At 35.9% G+C, this 26,401-nt stretch overlaps 1 protein-coding gene and 2 long non-coding RNA genes across 10 annotated transcripts in view; 1 reads left to right on the top strand and 2 right to left on the bottom strand.

Annotated features, from left to right (window-relative positions):
• Positions 1-26,401, top strand: part of PCLO (piccolo presynaptic cytomatrix protein) — a 362,414-nt gene that overhangs the window by 290,786 nt on the left and 45,227 nt on the right. For 3 of the 7 annotated variants that reach the window (XM_061352212.1, XM_061352213.1, XM_061352210.1), the window contains 6 exons: positions 1,332-1,403; positions 4,475-4,655; positions 5,873-6,067; positions 7,319-7,501; positions 17,714-17,855; positions 20,382-20,449. In XM_061352212.1, coding sequence (XP_061208196.1) covers positions 1,332-1,403; positions 4,475-4,655; positions 5,873-6,067; positions 7,319-7,501; positions 17,714-17,855; positions 20,382-20,449 — 841 coding nt within the window. The remainder of the gene's footprint in view (positions 1-1,331; positions 1,404-4,474; positions 4,656-5,872; positions 6,068-7,318; positions 7,502-17,713; positions 17,856-20,381; positions 20,450-26,401) is intronic. The other 4 variants (XM_061352216.1, XM_061352215.1, XM_061352214.1 and 1 more) reach the window with 3 other exon arrangements.
• Positions 1-26,401, bottom strand: part of LOC133211656 (uncharacterized) — a 90,828-nt gene that overhangs the window by 42,268 nt on the left and 22,159 nt on the right. The window contains exons 4-5 of one of the 2 annotated variants that reach the window (XR_009725255.1): positions 26,032-26,114; positions 24,902-25,408 (exon numbers count right to left, since the gene is read on the bottom strand). This is a non-coding gene — a long non-coding RNA (uncharacterized LOC133211656). Of the gene's footprint in view, positions 1-24,901; positions 25,409-26,031; positions 26,115-26,401 lie in introns of those variants that run through there. The other variant, XR_009725256.1, reaches the window with a different exon arrangement.
• LOC133211657 (uncharacterized) lies at positions 6,248-20,370 on the bottom strand. Its single transcript, XR_009725257.1, has 2 exons — positions 19,832-20,370; positions 6,248-6,480 (listed from the first exon to the last, which is right to left on the bottom strand). It is a non-coding gene; the product is annotated as an uncharacterized LOC133211657 (long non-coding RNA).

The following is a 26,401-nucleotide window of genomic DNA, read 5'->3' as shown; positions in this document are numbered from 1 at the left end:
CACATTCTTTTAGACCAGGTTATTCAAAGCCCCATTCAACCTGGCCTTGAACACTTCTAGGGATGGGATATCTACAACTTCTCTGGGCAACCTGTGCCAATGCCTCATCATCCTTATTGTGAAGAACTTTTTCCTAATGCCTAACCTAAATCTCCCCTCTGTCAGTTTAAAGCCCTTGTCCTGTCACTACATGCCCCTACAAAAGGTCCTTCTCCAGAATTCTTGTAAGCCCCTTCAGGGGGCTTGTAAGAGCCCTTCAGGGCTCTAAGGCCACCCCAGAGCCTTCTCCAGGCAGAACAAGCTCAGCCCTCTCAGCCCATCTTCATGGAAAAGGTGCTCCAGCCCTCTGATCATGTTTGTGGCCTCCTCTGGACTCAAGCAGGTCCACATCCCTCTTGTTTTGTGGCCACAAGGCTGAATGCAGTACTCCAGTATGTGAAATAAATCCTGTTTTATGCCATAATGCTTGGAAGGTTCCAACAAATTCTTCACTTACAACTTCTCAGCCCACTTCACAGACATCACATACTCCCAAGACTTTGTCCTTCTGTCTTTCAAGCCACACATGTTTATTACTTTTCCCACCACTTGCTAACCTTTTGCCCTGTCAGATGACATTGGTAATCAATCCTCTCCCCATCTGTCCCCACAGAACCCTGGAATAACATTCAGGTCAATCTTTCCAATAAGGTAAACTTCTTTGGTCAACAGCTTTTCTGTCTTGCACTATCTTGTCATATAAAAAGACTTGTTTCTCACTGTAGCCTGCAACAAGAGTGCTTGACACAGTTTGATGTCTGCAGATAGTGGGTTTTGATGGCTATCATTAATACCTAACAGTACAGCTTGTCCTGGAGAAGACACTTGGCAGAGTCCCATTGACTATACTGAATTCTGGGGGTATAAAAGCCTGGTCTTCACAGATGAGATTGTGCAAGCAAGCTGCTTTAAATAATACATTTGAAATTCACACTCAGATGCACTTTAAGCGAATGTCTGAATTCAGGGAAGTCAGACCTGACAATGAGAAAGGCTGAAAATACAAAATGGGGCTTTAAAAATCAGTTTGGCTTTTGTAAGGGACACACATTCTGACAAAAACAATTTACAGAAATTCTTAAAACAGGGCCAAGCACAAGCCCATTTGTCTTGATAACAAAGAATAGCCCAAATTATTTTTCCAAGATCAAGGTTGATGGGAGGACAAAAGCTGTACAGCTGTCACTATGAAAAAGGATACAAGGAGGAGGTAATGAATAGAAACCACCATAAAGACTTGATCTGAAGTTTATGATGGCAATGGGCTAACTATCCTTTGGCTTAATTTGCAGCTGAAAAAGAAAACACTGGAAGTGACTGTCTGGGATTATGATAGATTCTCCTCGAATGACTTCCTTGGTGAAGTAAGTAACTTATTTCCTCCTCTCTAATCCTGACTAGTTAGAAAGCTGATTGACTACATGCTATGGTATTTGGAGACTGCTCTCTTTCAAGGTATGCTACATATGTTAAGTGAAACATTTTTTACATCACACTTTTACTGCTGACTTCATAACAAATTATTATAATTTCTTTCATTCACATATGAAAGATGCCATTCTTTTATCTCAATAAACTGTGGACAAGTTCATTTAGGCCTCAGCAAAATGTAGCTTCAATGAATATAATTATAATTTTTTTGAGCCTGAGATAGTAGTAGACCTTACAGTGACTGAATGGGGAATTCTTGTTATGACTGATAAGCTGTTTGCCTTGATTTTAACATACCATGGAAAAGCTGAAGAAGTGTCAGTCTTTGTAAAAGATTAAAGAATTACATTTTGCCATCACACCATAATTTAGCATATGCACAAGTATTTACAACTATGAATAATTTGATCTTAATGATAAAGGTCTCATTTTTAACTCTACAAAATAGTAATATCTTTATCAAATTACGACTGAATGCAAAATCTTGAAATAAATAATAAATTAGATGAATGACTGTGGGAAGAAAAACGCTCTCTCTTAAAAGCAAATAAACAAACATATGCACATATAGTACTGAATTAGCAGCAATAACTATGATGTCAAAAAGTAATTAAAATGTTATCACAGAAGAGGATTATAATTAGAAACAGAAGCCCAGGAAAATTGGTCACTCAGAAAGTATCTCAAAGTGTCTCTGCTTCATTCTGCATTTGAATTTCCCAAAGTAGGCACTCAGTTCAGCTCCAGTTACTCTTTGTAACGACAAAAACTGAGCAATCAGTGTCACTATTTGAGCAATTACTAAAATAAATGTATAGGAAGCAGCTACATGATTACTTATTTCCTGCATTCTGCATCAGTATTCTTGTTGAGTTCAGCATGTTTGTCCAAATGCAGGGCTTACTGAATATCTATATCATTGACATTTAGAAAATGAATGATCTGCAGCTGCTTTTACAGGAAGGTTCACACTTTTGCCTACAAATATTTCTAACCTCTAGAACTATTTTATTTATTAAATAATTCAGACTTAAATATGAAAACAGTTTTTCATCAAAAAAAGGAACAGAAACGACTATCCAGTATATTTAACGACCAGAATGTCCAGAGGAATCCTGTACCATAACATCAAATATGGGATATCCAAACTGTGCCCTAAGTACTTACTTGAATAGGCCCAGCACCACTTGCACCAAAAGGCAAGTGGCACATCTTGGTTCACATCCATGGAACATGAAACCACTTCTACAAAGCTGAACCCTCAGCCTATACTGCCTATTGGGAACACTGTCAGTCATACTGTCTTCCAAGTCATTTCCAAAGTTATGACCAAAAACTGCAACAGGAAGCATGCTAAATAGTTATTCTGTTCAGATTAAGTATAGACCTAACCAGAAAGACCAAAGCAGGTCATATACAACCTATGAAGCTGAAATAAAAAAGGCATTTAACCTTTTAGAAGCAATCAGTTGTGAAGAGACTTCCCCATTCCTAAACTTGAAGATGTTTTCTTTTATATAAGGTCTTGCAATAAACATTGTTCCATGAGGTAATTGCACACTTTATTTGTCTAGCAGTTTTAAAACTTCCCTATGTGACATTAGCTTTAATCCTCTCACCTCAGAGCCAAATGCAAGACTGTTTTTGTCCTTCCCTTCATTAAAGACTATTATGACTCCTTAGTCCTTTGCATCACTTAACTATAAGACCATTAAAGGGAGAAAGGGTCTTTATTGGTCCCAATGCTCATTATTTTTATTTCTTTTTTCTTAAAGAAATTTCACAGAATTCCTGCTAACAATGCAGGTGACCTAGGGCAGATTTTAGCTACAGTGTTAGGGCATTTGTACCCATTTTTTTTAATTTTAGCATTGCCATTGCGTCTTCCTTTCTTTTTTTGCCAGTGAAGTTTCAAGGCCTGGATGGCCTATTGAATTCCATTATTTTAGTGAAGTGCCAAGGTATTCCTATTCTTTTCTTTTTGCTACAGATTCTCAGTATGTGGATTGTTTTAAAGAATCAGCAAGTACAGAAGGATAAAACAACACTGGTTATCTTAGAACACGTTTATACAGAGACAAAATGACCATATGTCTTTTTTAGTCTAGCTCTCAAACTCGTGTTTTAAAGCTACCCTTTATCTAGCCATAGAATCATAGAATAGTTAGGGTTGGAAAGGACCTTAAGATCAAGTTCCAACCCCCCTGCAGTGGGCAGGGACTCCTCGCTCTAAACCATATTACCCAAGGCCTCGTCCAGCCTGGCCTTGAACACTGCCGGGGATGGAGCATTCACAACCTCCCTGGGCAACCTATTCCAGTGCCTCACCACCCTAACAGGAAAGAATTTCCTCCTTATACCAAATCTAAACTTCCCCTGTTTAAGTTTTAACCCATTACCCCTTGTCCTACCACTACAGTCCCTAATGAAGAGTCCATCCCCAGCATCCCTATATGCCTCCTTCAGATACTGGAAGGCTGCTATGAGGTCTCCATGCAGTCTTCTCTTCTCCAGGCTGAACAGCCCCAACTTTCTCAGCCGATCTTCATATGGGAGGTGCTCCAGTCCCCTGATCATTCTCGTGGCCCTCCTCTGGACTTGTTCCAAAAGTTCCATGTACTTTTGATGTTGAGGACACCAGAACTGTACACAATACTCCAAGTGAGGTCTCATGAGAGCAGAATAAAGGGGCAGGATCACCTCCTTAGCCATCTCGGTATGGAGCTGTGTCTAAACTCATAATCCTTACAGAGGTCCTGCTGAGAAGGTGTATTAGTTCAGACACACTGATACACTAACAAATGTGGGTTTGGGATCAGGATCACAGCTGATTTATATGAGGTGAGGTCATAGTATGGACAGAGGGTCCTGGACCTGTTAGCATACAGCCTTATGCCCTTGATTTCTTAGATTTGGTTGCATGGTCTGGTAACACAACTGTAGACTCTTCTGCTGTTATTAGATCAGATACAGGCCATATATAGTACTTTTGATTTATTTGTAGGTATTGATCGAATTATCCAGTGTCTCTCAGCTTGACAACACTCCTCGGTGGTACCCCCTGAAGGAACAGAGTGAAAACACTGATCATGGGAAATCTCATTCTGGACAGAGTAGCCAGCAATCTCCAAAACCATCTGTCATCAAAAGCAGAAGTCATGGAATCTTCCCGGACCCTTCCAAGGGTAGGAATGGCTTGGTGCAGCTCTTATGAAATGTTTTCCCAGATGATGGGAAAACCTTTGCCATGTGTAAGTTATAATAGAAAAATAAAGTTACTACTGTGAAGTTTGTATACACTTTTATTAAAAACATTTATCTCTGTGATTGATTAATTAATGGGAACCAAGGATTAATTTGACTTCATGTGAGCAAACTAGTTTACTAACTCCGACCTTAAAAAAGCAGTTTATAAGCTGTTGTGTTTTGCACAACTACGATAGATTCTGTGCCACTTTCATTTTTCTGGTAGCCTTGGCCAAATTCAATACATATTTAGCTTTCTATTTTTTTTAATGTTCATTAGATATTCTATGGCATTATATCTTCTGGAAGTGTCACATTAATATTTTATAGTATAACAATTATGCTATAATAATGCATAAGCATTTCCAGTCAACGATAATGGCTCTAGCATATCTCAATTGTATTGGAAATCAGTGGAGCTGATATAAGAGGATTATACTGGTGTTTACTAATGCAGAATTGATCTCAGTCTCTCCTGCTCCAAGAAACGTTATCTTCCAGGGTTTTGGGGTTGTTTTTTTTTTGCTTCTAAGTAGTCAATGGCGGGTTGCTCACTTAAAACACAGTCTATATAATAAATATCAAAGCAAAAGCTATCCCAGATAGCACCCAGATAAGACCTTCAGAGTGTTAAGACTCTGTTTCATCTCCTCTCTATTTCTCTGTTAATGTTTTGCTTAGGATTTGTGTCTATATAAGGTCTATGTCTAATTAAGAGGTTAGTCAAAAATTTATTGTAAGTTAGGCTATGGTTTTGAGCAGGGCATTAATCAGAATAAAACTGCATGCATTAGCTTAGTATTTGGTTACTGGTGTAAGTGGTGCTATTTAGTCTCTCCATACTAGAGATGTAGACACTGGAAAACAAATTAGTCTTTAGGCTACTCTGTTATTCCACCAGTGTTAACTAGCACAGGAAGTATAATACATAGGTGACAGAAAACCAATAATAAATTAATTATTCCCTAGGCCAGGAAAGAGTGGGTAAGTAGAAAATTGTGCTTCATAAGAGTTTTCTACTCATGATATATCCCAAGGCTTTGAATGGCATTCCACAGCTTAACCTTATTCCTTGTCCTGGAATGCAGCTAGAAAGAAAATGTAATTGTTTGGTTTTAATAAATGCAGCAGTTGCGCTTCTTTATTTTCTTGGTAGATATGCAGGTGCCCACCATTGAGAAATCCCACAGCAGTCCAGGGAGTTCCAAGTCTTCCTCCGAAGGACATCTACGCTCTCACGGTCCATCTCGCAGCCAAAGCAAAACCAGTGTCACTCAAACTCACCTCGAAGACGCTGGGGCAGCCATCGCCGCTGCTGAAGCAGCTGTCCAACAGCTTCGCCTTCAACCAAGTAAAAGACGCAAATAAATTCCTCAGCATGGCAGCTTAATGTTCATCTGTTGCCTTTTTCCCTGCTGTCCTTCCCTTTTCGGCTACTTTCTTTTCTGTTCTTGGCACACTGTGCTCACTCTGTTCAGTGTCTTTCTTTGTGTGCCTGTGTGTGAATACATATAATTACAATATACTCTCGTATTTAGAAGTCTTTTATTTATTTATTTATTTTAATTTATGTAGACTGCAGTGAAACTGGCTGTTTCTCCATCAGTCCCTTCACTCATGGTTCATGATGTTCCATGGTTGTGCATGACTCACAGAGAATTCCATTGTGTGGTGGTGCTTTGATGTCACTTTGATGTCACTACCAATGAAATAATCAAAACCTGCAGAGATGTGGCTGCCAGTTCTTCAAGTTGCACACAAATGCTGAGAGCACATTAAGACAAAATATAAGTAGTAATCAAGAAGGAAAGTACTATATACACAAAAGAAGATTTAGTTAAAGAAAAAAGGTTTTTTAACTACATGGTTGAGATTTCTATTTTTGAAACACGACTGTAAATATCTTTTTTTTTTTTAAGGAAATATAAAGCAACCTTCTATCTCAGATAATATATTAGTGATGAGTAGAACAGTGTCCTGGGTTCAGCCAACAAACAGCAGTAGACAAAAACATTTAACACATTAAATACAAAATTGTTAAACACACAAAAGCCATCAGATTTCAACAGTGTATCAAGTTAGCAAAGTCAAAGGGAGTAGAGAGCTAAGTCAGATGACATAGTCAATTCCATTCTTCTAATAATTTTTGTGCCATGGATTGATTAAAGTCAAGATAGATTTCATCTGACAGCTTGAAATAGATTGATAAATTAAAACTTTTCCATTCAGAAAGGTTGCTCTCCAGAATATAATTCAGACCCATGTCTGATTGCTAATTGATGGTTTAGTTGATAGCAAATTAAAACTCTCTGATTGTGGAAATATTGTGTTTGTCTTCAGGATTTGTTGATATGCCATAAAGTTACCATGGTATAACGCAGAAAAACAGGGGAAAATAATTTCCCTTGTCTTCACCATCATTAATAAAGAAACAGCCAGTTTTAATACTCTTTAATGCTGTGCATGTGGTGTCTCTTTGGTGTTTGAAAACACTACTTACTTAAATACAGAAAAAAACACTTCTGTTTGCATGAATAACATTTAAGCTGGTTCCATCTGAGGATACATACTCTGGGTTTCCATTTCACCCACACTGCCACAGCAGCACATAAAAGCGGTCAGTCTAATCATGCCAGGAAGCAGCACAGACACAGCATAGCAGGAGTCCTCCCTATTCAAAGAACTCAGTCTGACAATCTGCCTCCACCAGCCAATGACAACAAAGACCAAAGCCAACTAGCCCTCAGGAAAGTGATGTCTGATGGACCAGTCAAGCCTGAAGGAGGTGAGCAGAAAGACGTGGTTAAGAAATAAATCACATTCAAAATCCTTCTTGCCATGTCTACTAATTCATTGTGATATTTAATTACTTATTTTACCCCTCCATTAAGTAAGTGCTGTAAATGTTAACATGAATCAAGAACTCTGCTTGATTTTTCCACTTCACTGCATAAGTCCAGAATGAAAAACTGTGAAAAGAAACACTGCAAAACAATAAATGTGCACTTCCATTCCACTGAAGGACTTAGACTTCTGTTAAAAAACGGTATAGCTTTGCTTGTGTTGTTGCCTAATAAAAAGCATGCATCCAAGCTGGTCTGCTTAGACATGATTGAACATTTCTTGTACTGTGACAAAAACGTAATTGCATATTTTTGCTTCTGGAATTCTAATTGGGACGTTAACAATTTCTTTTTCCCCTGCCATCATAGTTGTAATGTCAAAAGTCAATAGCATAGATACTTTTTCAAACCAGCAGTGGAAAGGTGTATTGTATAGCTCAATCTCTGGATATCTTTACTACCAGCTTCTTAAAAAATGATTTTTCAACTGTAGGCACCTGTACCTCAAACCTAAATCATCAGTTTCTCCCTTCATCACAAATAAAGAGCCAGAATCTCAATTGGTTCAAATTGGCACTGTTCTTTTGACTTCTGGAGCATTTTGGTTATTTTCATGGAATCTGAGGGATTATCCCAAGAAACTTACAGACTGGACTCCAAGATTTTCTCTTGTGCTGTAATCCCTTCTCAAGCTTTCATGATTCCTTTAAGGCTTTTCTGTCAACACCATTGCACACTGTGGGCAGTACAGTCTGGCTGAGGAGGTTGTAGGAGTATGATACCTTGAACAATATACCCTAAAGGCAATGAGTCATTAAGCACATAATGTTCAAAGAGCTGATTAAGAAGGACAAATTCAACAAATAATTTTAAACATTGTGTTTAGAATTAATAAGTTGTTTCTTATGAGAGCCTTAACAACTTTCCATAAATATGTCTATCTATACATGTGTGTGTCCACTCAAACACATATTGTCAGACTGCAGCTCAGCTAAAGACATTCAGTTCAAGCAGGGGCCAGAGGATAACATGGTACTCATTCAGTCATTGTGACTGAAAGGCCCATCTTATTCCTAGGATGTATACCATAGAAATCTAAATAACTCTTATGATCTTTTGAGGTGTCTTAGCTGTAGAGATTTATCACAAACACTTGCAGTCCTGTGATGCCTTTTGGCACAGACAAACAATGCTTGAGATACATGGTTGAATCAAAGTTCACATACAGCTGTATGATAAGGAAAGAGCTAGGGTGTTGGCTTCAAGTAGCCTTGCCACTGAGCTTTTATACTTGCTTCTTTATTTTTAAAACTGCAAAAAAGATATGTGTCAATATGCACTTGGCTCAGCAGTATTAGAAGCATCATAGAGAGTTGTGGGAATAAAAGCCCACATTAATATCATTAATATGTAAGCAAAGTTAGAGATACTGTGGAGAGACAGTACTTTTTACATCTGACAACAGCTTTCAATTTATGGAGTTCAGTGGAATGGAGAGGTGATGAAGGAAGGGTTTCCCCTGCACCTTAAAAATTCTAAAATTTGTGATTTTTGTGAACAATGTTTAGGATCATCAGTTTGCAAGACCATTCCTGCAGGGGTGCTGCATGGTTGTGATAGCCTCCCTCATTACATACTATTTTACTGATTTATTATTCCTTTCTTTCTGGAAAAGAACCCCATATGAACTCATCTTATAGACTGGAACAGTCTTGGCTAGGTAGTACCTTTTTGTCAGGAAGTCTCAAAGCTTATTAAGGGAGACATTACAGATAACCCACAACATTATTATAATTTTTTTACCATTGTATTTTATCTTTGAATTTATCAGAGGACAGCACATTTTAGAACAACTGCTTATTTTTTGTAAGCCAAAGCACAAAATGTGATGGGAAAAATTCTATGGTGTGAGTGATCATCAACCCTTCTCTACCTATGAGAATTCCCAGAGTTTCCTCCTTTAACTTAGTCTCTTTTAGTTGAACTGGGACTTAAAAAAAACAAAACAAAACAAGAACCCTCAGTCATTCTTAGAATGCCCCCGAGAAATCTTCTCTGCTTCTGACTCCTAGGATCTTTTCAACTGAATGTACTTTGTCAGTTATTATTTGTATGTCTGATGAGAGCTAAAAACGAAATCATAAACAAGCCCAGCACCTATGGTATACATATTATATTTTGTGTATGCAGACGACTTGCATCAGCTTAAGTTTATTGGACTGAACTATTTCTGTATTCATTTTAAACAGTAAAACATGTATTCTAATAAACCTGTTTTAAAATTAAGCTGAAGCTACAACAAAAAACATTGGTCTTTGTTCAGCACCTTTGTAAAATCCAATATTCAACTGTAGCATTTAATTAAAATTAAACCCTGAAGTATAATCTTCTTGTTGCTTGTGAGAGATAAAAGTGTGATTTGCAAAGAAACCAATTGCATAATACACATTCCCATCACACCCCTTAGAAAGGAGCAATAGCATTTCAGAGCCAAACCTTTGAAGGCAGAAGTTGCAGGGGATCCAAGCCAGAGGCAGAGAGCAGTGCCTATGTTTGACTTAATTTGATTTTGTTGTTGTGAAAAGTATGAATCATTGCCAATTACACATTCCCATAAAATTAAGCACATTGCTTTCAACATAGATCTGTGTATTAGAGTTTATACACCAGATGAGTCACTTCTAGAGACAATGTAAATCAGTCCACCTCCTTTTAAGTCAGTAATTTCTTGAACAGGAGGATCACTCCATTATATGGAATTTTCTTGGTAGGTCACTTATGTTTAAAATAATTTTAGTGTTCTTCTAATATGTGAACAGTTAGAGGTATTCCAATTATCAGTTCTCCGGATATATGCATATAAAGCAGTAGGTGCATTTACAGTATAGTTTTTTATCGATTTTATGCAAAAGGCCTTTTCAAATTCAGTTTATAGTTTTAAAAGAATGAACTATATGCTTTGGTTGTAGTGACTTCCAATACCATGTGTTTCAGTTAGAAGTCCGAACATACCTGTTGAATTACCATTTAAAGTAATACAAACAATATATTTCTACAGCAGTTTCTGTCTGTTTCTCCTATGTTTTTTACTCAACAATAGAAAAGGTTTTTTCAACCTCAAACCTCTGGGAATTCAAAATCACATTTTCTGAAAAACCTCCAAAGCTAATGCGTGAACCCAGAACCTATTTATTTCTCCCATCTCATAGAGAAACATTTCATCTTCTACACTGTAAATTTTCCACCGTGACACAGAAGCTTTTCTGTGGTATACTAAAAGGAAACTACTTTCTAAATAGTTGTGCCAAGTGATTTTACTGTGCAGAGGGAGGTCTACTATGAAAGCCAAGATATTGCTAGCACTATTAAATCCACGATAGAGATCTGAGCAAGTGCTGTGTAATTTCTAGACACTTAGCTGTAAGAAATTAAAATCAATAGGAATTTTCCTTATCACTAAGTTCTATTTACTGGTGTTAGCAACAATGTGGAGTGAAAGAAAATTGATTCTTAGGTTCTCTAAATCTTTTGAAATAGATATAATTGTGAATTTAAATACTTGCTTATTTGGGTTCTCTTTAGGTCTATACCCATTTTCATACTTTCAATAGGCAACGCCATGTTTTAATTTCCTATGGTAGTTTAGGGTGTTTCCTTCACACCTTAAGTAATTCACTGTCCAAAGCTGGTCTATGTCTAGCTTCACTAGTCTCTTAATTTCCAAGTTAAATGGGCCTTCATATTGCTACAAATAACCCATTTCCAAGAATCATTATCAAAACAAGAACAGTTTGTCCCCCCTCTCCACAGACAGCAATAATCTGAGGCTGTCTTTTGAGTCTTGTTTCAGTCTAATAGCTGGCACATTTTGCGTTGGCTGTTCCTGCTATTTACTCTTCCACCATTTCAAGATGACATGTAATTTCAGGAAATTGCTCAGATTCTCCATTTGATAACTCTTATTTCAGAAGTCTATTAGATGGTAGCCTAACCCTATGGAGCACATGGAAGAAAATTATCAGAATTGCTTTGCTGGGAAAAGGAATGCTATCACCACAGTTTGAGTGCTGTTCTGCTATTACTTCAAATCATAAATTGCTCTGTAAAGAGTTGTGTTGAAATTTCACAAAATGTCACTGCTCTGTGTTGGCCAAAGCTGTGTCTAATATACAAATGTGAGGAATAATATACAATAATATTTGATATGAGGAAGAATGAGGAAGAGAAACTTTCAGAACTCACCAGAGGTATATGTTTTTGATCACTAGTTATTAATGTACGTCCATTCTAATGACAGCTCACAAAAGACGCAACTAGTAGTCCCAGCAACGGGGTTTTACACTGCAAAACAGACCAAGCCTGGACAGTACTTGCTTTCAGTCCTATCAAACCCTTCATGAAAACAGGTAAACTGGCATATGGGGGCAGTTCGACATTTAAGCACTTGAAATACAAGGTAACCTGAGAGTGAAGAGTAGACAAACTTCTGCCAGAAGACACTATGTGTGGCATGCCCTGTCTGTTGGTCAGCAGATAACTATCCAAGGCAGATCAGTGATTTCACCTGCTCCCATAGGATTGCATCTCTTTGAGATGAGTCAGCATGTTGCTATCAGCTCTTTTTGTCATCTATGGTTTCTCACAAGGCCACCAGTTATGAAGAACAGCTTTTTTCAAGCAATTAGAGGAGAATACTCAAAACTTAATCCTGAATGCAAACTCAAAAGCATTTTTCCCTCCCCCATTTTTGTTCAGAAATTGAACTTTCTTTCCCAATGCGTTTTGACAGTTTTATTTCTGCATGTGGTCAGATACCTGAAAAAGGGGAGCAATTTAATGCTCAGAAGTGAATTCTACTTTAATCTGTTGTTTATCCACAGGAACCACAGAACAGCATAGTCCTGTTTTTCAAATTTAAGTCTTTAAAACAAAAAAGAAAGGTCCATTCACTGTAGAAGAATGGCTTGAGTGGCTGACAGTGCTGGATTGTTTCCAGTTTGCTGCTGACAGGTTTGACAAGTCATGACTATAGGTGTTATGTGAATTATCTATCTCCCTTAAGTTCTAAAAAAGCATCTTCTCTGTTACAAAAACAGACTTTTCTGAAAATTAAGTGAAATCATAAACCTTCCATTCTTTCCTTTCTTGTTGATTATAACACAATATTTTCTTTGTACTAAGACATCTTTTGCACATTTTCCTTAGTTATAAAAATTGATTTTCTAACTGGATCCATAGGCCAAATCATAAGCAAAAGCATATTTCTGCCATAGACACATTCAACTAATATTGTATTATGACTAATAATTATTTTAAAAATAATAAATTTAAAAGAATGGAGCTGAAAGGTGAGGTCAGTGCTAGCCTCAATTTTCTTGAATCACCTATTCTTTTCCATGAAGACATAAGGGAATACATGGTCAAATATCATTCTGCCAAAGGGAAACTTGTTAGAATTTTTTTAACTCTACAATACAGAGTACAAAAGGTATCTACCTAAACATTACTTTTTTTCTTGGGAAACCCTGATCCTTCAGCAGGTATAACATTATGATCCACCTTCTTAGGATCTGCAAGAATTACTGTAAGCAATCAACATCTCTTCCAACTCATTTATATACTGTTTGCTAGAATGGCTGAGCTGAAACTTTTGCTTATGCCAGCCTGTACAACAGACAGGAAAGAAGTATAACTTAGAGGCAGCATTAACCCCACACCGGTAGCTACTAAATATGACATGACTACCCATTATGACACCTTCCAAGCAGAAAACATTTCATTTCACTGGGAGAAATACCAGCTAAAATAAGGTTAGCAGATGAAAATTAAATCAAACTACAACAGTAGCTTTGTATAACAGGATTTTTTTTCTGCACTATTTCAGAGGAAGCAGCATATATTAGAGTTTTAACCTTTTATTTCTAATTTGTGTTCTTTGTAGTTCAATGTCTGGGCAGCCTAGACATCGTTGAAGTTGCAGCCCTGATAAACTGCATAAAAAACTCATGGAGAAGGGGCTGTAGGGAGGGAAGTGGTATCTCCTCTCTCCCCAGAAGTGGCCAAATGATGATGCTGGGTAATGACATTCAGTTAAGCTTAGTCTCTTCCATCTGCTAAGGCTTGAAGACACTTTTCTCTAAAAACAGAAAGATTTTCATATGCCTCATATGCAATTGACAGCAAGATCTTGCCTATGAGAAGTATTTAAAAAGTTTTCTAAGCTTACTAATTGTTTCTAAAAGGTCTTTTTTCCCCCCTAAGAACCAGGAAGTGATTTGAAAAAAACAAAGGGCAAGGAGGAAATGAAACAACTCTTTCATACTCTGTATACTTAATATTCAAATTGTGGCATTTTCCTTTGCCTAAGTTCCTATTCACATAAATGTTACAGATTTAAATAAAGCAAGACTATATAGTATCAGGTACCTCTGTGATACTAGAAGAGAATCTAATCTTTGGACCAGAATGAACCCATGCGAAACTATTCAACTCTCCACAGATCAAAACACCTCCTGCCAGAACCTTTAATGTCAAAACCTGAGAACTTAGGCATTTTTAACAGAGGCATCTGTAAGCAGAAGTTTTGTAGCTAACTGAGAAGTGAACCAACCTTAATCTCACTTTAATTACTTGTCCTATATGTCAGCAGCAACACAACCAGGCAAGCAAGGTGGCAATTGCTCTGATACTTACAGGGCTTAGAGTCATAGAATCATTGAATACTTAGGGTTGGAAAGGACCTTAAGATCATCCAGTTCCAACCACCCTGCCATGGACAGAGACACCTCCTACTAGACTATGTCACCCAAGGCTCTGTCCAACCTGGCCTTGAACACTTCCAGGGATGGAGATTTTACCGCTTCTTTTGGCAGCCCATTCCAGTGCCTCACCCCCTTACAGTAAAGAATTTCTTCCTTACATCCAGTCCCTAATGTAGAGTCCCTCCCCAGTATCCTTGTAGCCCCCTTCAGACTGGAAAGCTGCTATGAAGTTTCCACGCAGCCTTCTCTTCTCCAGGCTGAACAGCCCCAACTTTCGCAGCCTGTCTTCATGCGGCTTCATAGACTACACAGACTAGCAAAACAAGGAGTACCACAGTGAACTCAGACTTTCTTCTTAAAGTTCTTAAGACAACATTTACATTTGTTTAAATAGAAAGGGGAAGGCTGCAAATGAATGTACAAATTAGTCCCTTGCACGCAAGCAAGGACGAAGTTCTAACTTTCAACTTAAAGTATAAGTATAACCATGGTTATTTTAACTGCAAGACAAATTATTGCCTGGCAGCAAGCATTGATACATCTGCAGAACTTGGAAGTTTCCTATATAACCAGATGTATACGTTTAAAGGTCTAGATTTTTGTGTAAAAATACAGCTATATAGAAAATATGGTGTCTCGTGTTATGGAGGTCTTTGTATCCAGATTCTTAATTTGTCACAAAACCAGCTGTAAATCTATTTGTGGATTTCATCTTGTCACAAACTGATGCTTGTAGTACGTTGCTTTCATAAAGCAGACACGAAAAAAAACAAAATATTAAACTTCAGAATTTTCAAAATCCAGTCATGAATCTAAACTTTGATGCATTATAACCATTCACCAAGATATCTTATGGGGGGGGGGGGGGAAAGCATCAGTATAGAAAAAGATGCAAATTAGTAAAAACAGCAGCGAAACTAAAAATACATCATACTGAATGTATCATCAGGATGCATCTGCTTCAAAAGAAACAGCTATGTTTTGATTATAAATAGATGTGGCAAAACTTCTAAATAATTTATAAAGGTTTAATTCAAGATTTTTCTAGCTTAAACTAAATTCTAGGTACTTACCAGTTTTAGAAATCCACCAGTAAAGAAACTGCTTCAGTCACTAGTTTTTACAGCAAACTCAAAAAAATAAGAGCCCAATTATGAACCACCCTTTCAGCCACATATGTTATGGTGAAGGTGCATGCTACATGAAGAAGATTTATGACTAAGGGAAGGACTAAAGATATTTTTTATTTTTTTTTGTGCTGGCATAATATCATCTTGGCTTCCATGGGTCTTGCAGATGTATGGCTTAAAAAACTTAAATAAATCCTCAGAATCCCACACAAAAACCATCAGAAGTTGCACAGGACACATAAACACTATAAGAGCTAAGGTTAAGGATTAGCTTGGGACACACATGAAATAGCCCTCATTCAGGTTGTTGAATAAAGGGCAGCTGACAATTATGCATTGTAAATGAGAGTTTTACCTCTCTTCTCCAAAGTCTTTCTTTTGCCTGACCTTTCACAGTATCACAGTATCACAGTATGTTAGAGATTGGAAGGGACCTCAAAAGATCATCTAGTCCAATCCCCCTGCCGGAGCAGGAACACCTAGATAAGGTTACACAGGAACGTGTCCAGGCGGGTTTTGAATGTCTCCAGAGAAGGAGACTCCACAACCTCCCTGGGCAGCCTGTTCCAGTGTTCTTTCCCAGCACCAATTTGCTGACGTCACCATAGTCATAGGAATTCACTCACAGTATCACAAACTGAAAGTGATAAAGCAACTGCTGCTCACAGCTGCCTGCGCAGGACAGAATGCTGTGCTCTGGCTGCCTCTGCTGGAAAATATGAGTGGCTTTCTCTTCAGGTGAGATACTGAGAGTATCTGTTAATAACACCATGATTTTACAGGTTATTAGATTTATTAACATTCAAGAAGATAACCTATGATCAATGTATAAAATCATAAAATAGAGCTGAAAAATATTTTTGTCTGAAAATAATTTAGACTGATAGATTCCTTCTGTGACTGTAGGCAACAGTGAAACTGAGGAGGCTAATAGAGGTTTAAAAAAAGGTGATGTGACAGCTCCGTTTAGCAGTGAAGAGTCACTTTGCAGAGTAGGAGTTCTGTCTTAATTCACAATTTGGCCTAAGGTTTGATGAGATGTGATAACATTCTTCTCTTCTAGCTTCAATGAGTCACCTTCAACAAAAATATTATTCATTCAGTCCAACATAAAAAAATATTTGTTGCCAGTTTAAGGCAAGACACTGTTGGGGATCTGGCTCTTATTTGAAGTAATTTCCATTTAGATATTTGACTAATTTATTGTTTAAAGAAGAACATCTTTAAATGCTTGCATTAAAGTTTCACAATTCACCAAAATAACATAAAAATTCATTAAGTCTTCACTGAAATCTAACTTTACAAAAAAACATTTCTTATCTTCAGTGTGTATATTCATCAGTTGGAATAGATGAAACATGATAATAGCAGATATAGGAGAGGACATTTAACAAAAAAAAAATCCCAATATCTGTATTAATATTCCCAGACAACTGTGTTATTCAATATGATAACGTCTACTCTATTGTTCCTATATTAATTATTATGTGTAATATCGCTGTGTCATTTTTCATTTATATTTCTCAACTTGCTAACAGCTGAATACCAGAAGATTTGTTCATGTAGTACAGTAATACAGAAAACACAAAATAAGGCGTCTGAAATAAAAGTAATGCATGCTGGTGTACAGTTTTTACAACAAATGGCCCTAAATAACATTAAGGCATCTTCCATCCAAATATGTGCATTAATATTCTAGGTATGTGGTAAGAGAGATCCAGATAGGTAGGAGCAGTTGAGAAATATAATGCAGTAGCTCTGCTACATCTGAAGAGGGGTGGAGGTCTTCATACAGTCTCTGTGAGAATAGATGGTGTACATACATTTCCCTTCAGCTTCCTCTCCTTCTCAAAATCACCGAATGCAAAGAATGTTTCATGAGGAATGTAAGGAAGGCCCACTGTGACTTTCATTTTCAAAAGATTGCCATATGAAATATATCAGATGGATAACTGGTTTTTTGCAGCTTTAATCAGAAATGCAGTGTTAATCAATCTAACCCATTGTTCTTTTTCCTTCAGGCTGTTGATTTGAACTATTTAACATGACTGGAGGAAAAAAAAATGGTGGTATATTATTTGATTTAGAACAGCTTATTCTATGTGAAAAAAATATCTGGGAAAGATGATAACACAATACTAGAATATAAAGTAAAAAAGCAAAAGTGTTTGCAGCATATAATTTTGATAAGTTTTTGCTTTAACATGGATGGTACTGATATCTTACAAGGTTTTTGATAACCCATTGTTCCCACCCTGTACAGCAAGGTCTACTAATCACCGACCTGCAGAAAGTTCTGTCTCCACTGGCTCGTCAGCCAGTAGCTTTGGCAGTGGATACAGCATGGATAGCGAAAGCAGCAGCAGTGCCACAGGAGAGAATAATCTATTCCCCATCCCAAGAATGTAAGGCTTTTCCTTTAATATACTGTATCCTCTGTGCACTATGTATAGCCCTTTCACTTGCCAGAATCTAGGACAACAATGTGATATCAGGTTTTAGGGACCAATTGTTTATTCTACATTGCATTGAATTTTCACTCATGCTGTTCTAGGATAAAAGAAGTTGTACTTTACTTGGCAAAAAGGTGGTCCTTAATTGGAATTGGCAGTCACAAAGAATATATATTTCTGTGAATCACAGAATAATAAGAATAAGAAGAAAAAAAGGCATAAAAATCTTTGTGCACAGAAACACAAGATGGAGCTCGCAATAGAATTATTCGGTTCACATATGCTAAATTTGAGTCCAAATAGTATTATTACTGTGTACTATCTAGCAACGTGACAGTATCTGCAGTTACTTGGTATCTGCCTGACAGATTCACCAACATATTAAGCATGAAATCAGCCCCACTTCTACTGAATAGCAGAAAGAAGTATTCATGGTTCAGCTTTTCTTTTGCAGCAGTTTGTTCCCATGAATTTTACTGAATTAAATAAAATATATCCAGCCCTCTTAGCTTCAGTTAACGCCTAGACTATAAATTGTTTAAATGCTGATATTAGACAGAGATTTTAAAAGTTGCACAGGACATTTATATAGACAAAACATGCTTTCTTTTTCACATTATCTCAAGGGCTTTACCTAGCAATGTGATGAAAATGAGATAAAATTGCTGTTTAACGTCTGAGACTTTTAGAATCATTCCTGGGGAGAATGTTTTAAAACTTATGGATAAAAATTAATATATATTTGAATGTATGTCTGATTGAAATTCTAGTCAACATTTGTATTCACACTGGCTTGGTAATGACTTCAGGGACTCTGAACTTGTACACTAATTCAATATATACATAAGCCCACAGCTCACAATTTGGATGTGAAGCATTAAGTAGGCTGAATAATTTTAAGTGTCTTGGCATATAAAAATATTTTATTTATAAGCTCCCTGCTTAGGTGAAGTTTCTGCTCTATCGATAGACAGAAGTGTTGGATAGGCTGAGTTTTAAACTCTAGTCAAAATACTTTAACGGTAGGAACATTTACTCATGAAGCAAAATAAAATAGTTCAGTGGTGACACTATGGGAAATGTTTAATAAGGTAACTAATTAGAGTACTTGCCATTATTAAACAGTTATAACTACCAAGGGAAATTAATCATTATGTACAGTTATACGCAGCTGAATAAATCTTGTAAAGTCTTTCTATTTGGGAGATAATTTTTTAAAAGACTCTTATCCAGCTGTAATATTTCTGAAAGTTATTTCTGCTATCACCTCTGATAAGGACCAGATTGTCTATGCCTTTGTATTGTGTAACCATTTATATCTGTAAATTTATATTAATTTTGAATACAAAGGCAAAAAAAAACGGAACAATGTGTAAGGAACCATGGAGATAAATAAGTCTTGTACCATATTTGTAACATATGTTATAAAGGATTACCTCACAGAAGAAGATAAAATTAATTTTCAGCTAAAACTGAATTTAAAATAATTTTAAAATTGACATTTTATACTATTTTTTCAGTTCATTGTGAACTCGAACAGCTTCTGTTTCTGCTATGAAGCATGAAACTGACTCCTTGGTGGCAAAGAATTACACTGACTCTTTAAGCCCCAAAGGAATCACACGCATCTGAAGACAGTGCCTTATATTTTCTATCACAGCATTTCAGAGTCTTAAGGCAAAAAGACAAGCAGAAGCACAAACATCTAATAGTAGCAAACATGTTCTGCTTTTGACAGTGATTGTAACCATACCTTAGAGTTTGCAACAAGTATGTTTAAAGACAGTTTATAGAAAAGCTTAAAGATACTTAACTTTCATTAACTAAAAATAGACACCCAGATTGTAATCCAGGTTTTTTCCTGGATTTTGCACATCCAGTGGAGAAGATATGGAACTCCAGAACATGATTTATTCCACTAAACTTACTTTAAGATTAATGTAAGTTTCAGAAGTAAATTTTTTCTTATGCAAAACCCTAAACTGCAATGTAAAAGAAGCATTAAAAGTAGATAATGAACGCAATCATGCATTACCTTTGAAGTAAACATATTGTAGACCTAATATCAATTTTGATTCATTATATATTTCATCATTCACTGTAACAAGATAAAATAAGGAGAGGAACTGTGCAGGCTGGTTGCAGAATCCCAGGCTGATGGTGGGCACATAGTAGACAGCACCTGAAGGCCCCATATTAAAAGAGTATACAGGTTTAGCAAGATGTGATTTCCATTGCCTCCAGATGAGGAAAAAAAAAATCATATTCTTCTGTGATCTGTCCAAATAGCAGCAGGAAAGAACCATTGTCCACTCTATTTTCTTGAAATTAAAAATATATATACATACTGTTTTCTTTGAAATACCTGTGAGGTTTGTCTTTTTGCAGAAAACCAAGCCTCCTTAGCTTGGGAGTATAATTTATTTAGATCTGATCTCTTTACAGCCTTACTGACACTATGACCATATCTTTTAACAGAGGGAAGATGAGCCAGAATGGACAAGAACCAGTAAAGCAGTCGGGAGTAGGATTAACCGATGCAGAAGGTAAAAAGAAATACAAACAACACTACAGTGGTATCCCATGTTCGTAGAATCGATGTGTTAGTTTCTTTTATTGTTATGTTATAAAAGATTAGCTTATGCTCTCTTTGTATTGTAAGTTAAAATCCTGACCTTCATTTAATCTAAGGGCCCTTCACTCATAGTACCAATGTAATGAGTCCTCAGTTCAAATGAGAAGTGTCTTACCTGTTTATTTAAAGTAATTATATAGTTAGATTGCAATGAATAATATCTGCCTTTCAATGTCCATTGCATTTCATAATATTTGAATCAAAAAAATGAAGTATGGAGCTGACTCAATACTAATTACATTAGAAGAAAATATCTAAAGGCTGCCAGGCTCTATTTTTATAACATTTCAGAATATTTCCTTCACAAAACAGTTATTATTTTTGGTGTCTACATAAAAACTAAGTAAAAATATTAGCAGAAGATCAGGGTTAACTGCTGCACATAGAGATTAGTGAAACTTATCTGATTGGGAAATCCTGAGTGAACATTTTTGGTAGGAATATGGTGCTGCCATTGTAATACTGGAGCTGGAAAGATCCCGACAGAATGGCTTTAAAAGTTTTATTAACAATGCGATTATCTCTTTCATGTGTAATAATGGACAACTGCATGAAAATTAAGAGACTGTTTGTATTGAAGGATATGTTAGGAAAATTCCATTTCCCTTTGCTTATGAGGTATATTCTTTCAAGTGTATGTTTCTGTTGACCTCAAATACAAAATTTAATTATGACCTTCCTTTCATTATTTAAATAGTATTTTTATCATTTAAATACATTTCAATGAAGCTTTAAGGTATTACATATATCATAAATTGTAATTAATATATACAACTGAAATTACCTTCATGATAAGTTCAGTATAAAAAATACAATATTTTTCAGGTTTCTGCAGTCTATACATGGGGAAATAATTGCTGTTGCTATATTTGAGGTAAAAGTGGTCTGATGTACCACAGATCTGAAGAAATCAAATTAGGATTTGAAGACAGAACTGTAAAACTGTCTTTTCCAAGGCAAGGATCCTTAACAGGGCACATGCATTCAGTACATATTACTCACCATACAAAAGTAAAAATTCAGCTGCTTATCAAAACTTTAGGATGTTCAATAGTATTTTTAAGTATTTGAAAAACTATTTTTTTAAAGAAAAACAATGGGATGAAAAATGGGAAATCAGGAATTTTCCATTTTTAATTTGTCATGATGTGTTATACAGAATGATAATTGTAAACAAACAGCTTTTCATCATTTTGTTCATCATAAATTACCCTTTGGGTAAGGTTTTGGATCATAAATTTCAGAACTTAAAGATACAAAATATTTTAATTTGATGTGTGTATCATTCAAACAAACTCAATCAAAAAAAAACCCAAACCCCAAACTTCTGAAACATTCTAAAAGATGTGTGTATAACATTTGATCATTAAAATTACTTTTTTAATCAAAGTCATGTTTCTGCTCATCTTCAAAATCTGCAAATAATTGAAGAGGTGCAATTCCCTAATTTTCACTTACAATGCAATTCACCTCTCCTAACTTGAGAACTCCAAGAGTTACAGCTCCAAGTCTGATGAGTGGTTCTTGCTAAGCATTGTTTTGTCCACTGAGAGAAGCTTGGGTGGCCAGACTGGTTTTTAGTGTCTGACTTCTAGCTGACTAATATAGGTCAGATCAATATCAAATGATAAATTAAACTAAAAGCTGGAAAACAATTCAAGTGCATTTCAGTTTCACTATGTAAATATAATTGTCCTGTGGGCAAGTAGGTCAGAATGTAGAGGAACTCAAGATTAACTGAGAACTACTTTAGTATTACAGAATTATTGTGGTATTCTTTTCATAGATGAACAAAACTGTATGAAAAACTTAAAGTCTTAAAGATCAAATGATATATTTTCTGTATATCTGTGTTGTGGACCAGATGAGCTCTGCAATTAACTGGAAGCAAGTATACATTGCTGGTTTTCATTAATTTGTAGAGAGTTCCCATGGTTAACATTTGTATTTTTGTTTGCACATAAGCTTTTAGTGGTGTTATACTTAAAACCTTTTAATAATAGCACTATTTTTACATTTTCAGATATTCTTAATGGATAATGTCTGTGAAAAGTATCCTGTGGGTTACTCTCTTTAAAACTGTGCAAAATAAATTCAATCGCTTACATATGCATATCTACTGATACTTCAAATGTTTTAGTCATTCAAGTCATTCACACAGGCCTGGCAAATATGGCAAGGCACTTACAGGGGCAGAATCTTTAAGACCAGTAGCTGGAGGGAAAGAAAGGTAGGACTCTCAAATGACAATGAAAGCTGGTTTCTAGACAGCTGAATCAAAACTGTTAACAGTGGAATTTGAGTTCAGCTCACAAGGTTGACACCAAAGTTTAGTCATCTATATAAGTGGAATCACCAGGGAAAAATATGCTCCTTTTGTAACTGTTTATCCACTACAAAAATGTGCTATTGTCATGTTGGGAATAGGTTTTGTGCTATTAAGATTTAACAATTGAATCATAAGTAAATATTGGAAAACAGTACTATTTACTTTGCTGGTATAACCAAATGGTCGATATAAATAACTTTGAGTATTGCTATGATAATCTTTGTTTCTCTGAACATATCATGTCATATTCTGTATTTTCATACTACTTGGTAATATAAAATAATTCAGAGTTTTGTTCCTGGACACTGTGTTACAGTTCTTTTCTGTTATGCATGGTTGCATGCTATCTTACCCTGAACATCCTGCTCTGAGCAGAAGAAATGCTTCATCTTCTTGAGCTTCAGTAAATCTTATGACGCATATCGTGATCTTCATTGAGCCATGCAAACCAATTTCTCTATTAGCTTCAGAAAGTACAATACTTTTTGTTTAAAGATTTGTTATGACATTCTGCAGAGCATTACAGACATTACAGACAAAAATTGCATTCCATGTAAGGATTGAAACTAACAATTAAAAACCACATGATTAATATCTTGATTCAGTTGTAGATCATGAATGGTCTATCTGCCCTATGAAACCACTCGGCCAAAAGATCACAGACTATATTTCTCCTACCCAGCTATTCATCCAATTAAGAAATAAATGGGTAAAATTATTTTCATATATTTCAAAAGTATGAATTTACTAGGCAAACCCAAGCTGACATTATTTCTAGTAGAAAAGGGTTATATAGGTAGAAATAGCATTTTAATTAAAATAGTTTACTATAAGGAAATTTTCAATCTTCTCATTTTGAAGGTGGTATATGCATACAAAATATCATTCCTCTAGGTTTACAGACATTAAGGTTCATCTCAAACACAGACTTCTTTTGGAAAGATGAACATGCTGTTAAACGTGACCTGACTTGACTCATTCAGTATTTTTTTTTGGAGTGAGCACGTACTCACAGTGCTTCTGTCATCTTCTGTGACCTCTTTGCTGTTAGGATTTTCAGTCAGAAAATCGGAAACTTTGTATAGAAACAGAGTGGCTCCCTACCCACATCTTCAAAGACTGATCATGTCCTAAATACAAAATACTTCTCTAGATAGTTCTGCCATAGCTCAGAATCTCACTTTCTGACATTTCCCGCAGTCCTTTGAGCGTCATCCTTTGAGTGTATTAAAATGAAGTCTTGTAAGTAAGAAACTCTCTCCCTGTATAAATGACTGAACCTGGACTGAAAATTGCAGAATAGTATAACAAAGCATATGTAGATGTATTTCCACACCTGAGCAGAAGGGAATAGATTTGTAGTATTTTGAAATCTGATGATGTACACATACTTACTGCAAGATCACATACTCGTGATATGCACTCATTGTTTACATACCCTTTAATGAACTCCTTCAGGGTTTTCCTCTTTTGCATGCTGTGTATTTGCCTGAGTTATAGATTTAAAAACAGACAAACAAGATCTGTGATAACATCATGCTTTCACAGACAAATTTTACAGTACTGTGATTTCTATTTCATCTATTCAGAATACTCGAAGCTAAAAACCAGAAATTTTTATTTTTCCTTAATTTTTGAGCTTTGTGGTTCAACAGTGTGGATTAAAAAGTAAGAAATCCAATGGTAACAGTTTAATCACTTAATTTTATATTTCATTAACTAAAACAGTCTAATCTTTATTTATGAGAAAAATGGTTGAAATAGCACACGAAACTTAAAGCAGTCTAGGAGGTCATTCAAATAACATTTTGGAGCAAAGCTGCTGACCTTTCCTCCAAGTAAGTAAGGGACTTACTAAGTCTAAGTAAGGGACCGGTAATCATTTGACTTGCAAATTCTCTGTTGTAGGTTTTTTAAATGTCCTGGTGAAATTTTCATCCATGTCTGCATAGAATAGACACTGGAGCAAATTATCTTACAAACTGTATCACACATTGTCTTGAAGAGACACCCAGGCATAATACGTGGATTAGCTCTCTTGAGTAAAATAAGTCATGAAACAAATGGACAGCATATGCTCAAGTAATCATTGCCACATTCTTCAAAGTAATTAAAATTCAGAATAAAATTAATTCTCCTTTCACTGGCTAGAGTAACTTTTTTAAGCCAAAGGACTCACTGTGGTGTGATTGATACCAGACTAAGGGCTTGAGATGTCTCTTGAATCAGGCTGATATATATTCGCACTTTAAAAATTTAACATTTGGATCTTTTTTTTTACTCAAGTGGTTGAAATATCAGAACTATAATATTCTGAGGATGTTCAGAGACAAGTGGTCTCAATTTTAGACCTTCAACCAGAAAGTTATAAGAAAGAGGGAACAAAAGGCAGATGAAGGAAATTGCTTAAAGCTAATCATGATACAGTTACTTATACATGCAAATGCTTTTCTGCCTATGCAAAAATACTTACTTTGATGTCCTGGTGCCAGGCTGAAAATATGGAGCTTACTGCAGATGAGAAACCTTACTTGCAGAAATCTGTATCATTTTGCAAAAAAAAAAAAAAAAAAAAAATCAAATAAAAATATGATGCTTGATATTCATGAAGGAAAGTTATGATTAGAATTTAATATATTGCTGGATTAAAATTAAGGTGAATTTTATTGCCCTTGGACAAGCAATGGAGACATTGAATGAAACCACTGAGACTGGGAATAATGTAGGACATAAATCAGATTAAAAGTTAAATTTATGTAATTTTCTTTCATAATTCAGTCAAATTCATATCTTCGTATCTACTAGAAGGTAACTTCTGTGAAACATAAACTCATCTTAGTCATCTAACAAGAATACCAGAAAGACATATTTAGCCGGTCTTAAAAATGCTTTCATGAACATTTTTCTCGTTTAACTGCTTAGGTATTAAAAAAAGAAATTAAAAAAAAATAGAAAAGAAGCACGTATTGCAACATTTATGGGCAAGAAAGGTATGTAAAGGAAAACATATGATAAAACATGCAAACACTTCTTTGAAATGCTTGGAATAAGTTATTTGATATTTAAATGGAGAAGCACTGTAATTAGGAATAGAAGTGCAAAGAACGTGATAAAAAAGACTCTAAAATGGATATTCTGGGTTTGGACAAGAGGTATTTACATACCTGGTCTAGTGGAACGTGTCCCTGCCCATGGCAGGAGGGTTGAAAGTAGGTGATCTTTTAGGTCCCTTCCAACCCAAACAGTTCTAAGGTATGAAAAAGGTGACAATAATCATGGAAGAGTTTGACACACAAACTGCAAATACTCCTGTACTGTGTGAGTGATGTTCTCAGAAAAGATGCCTATTCAGAGAAAGGTATTTTGCAGTTATAGAATGAGAAGCACTTTTATTTTTCGTTTTCTTCTGTACCTTTGAGTTTGAACATCAGCATGCACACCTTATTCACTTCGTCTAATATTTTGTCTTGAACAGATACAGTCAATGACTCTGTTCCAGGAAAACTACACTTTCTTTTTATTTTCTTCCCATTG

This window comes from Neopsephotus bourkii, unplaced genomic scaffold (assembly GCF_033783945.1).
Source record: "Neopsephotus bourkii isolate Nb327-2 ecotype Australia unplaced genomic scaffold, CSIRO-AGI_Nbou_v1 NB_638, whole genome shotgun sequence".
Taxonomy (NCBI): Eukaryota; Metazoa; Chordata; class Aves; order Psittaciformes; family Psittacidae; genus Neopsephotus; species Neopsephotus bourkii.
This window is presented reverse-complemented; position numbering and strand designations above follow the sequence as displayed.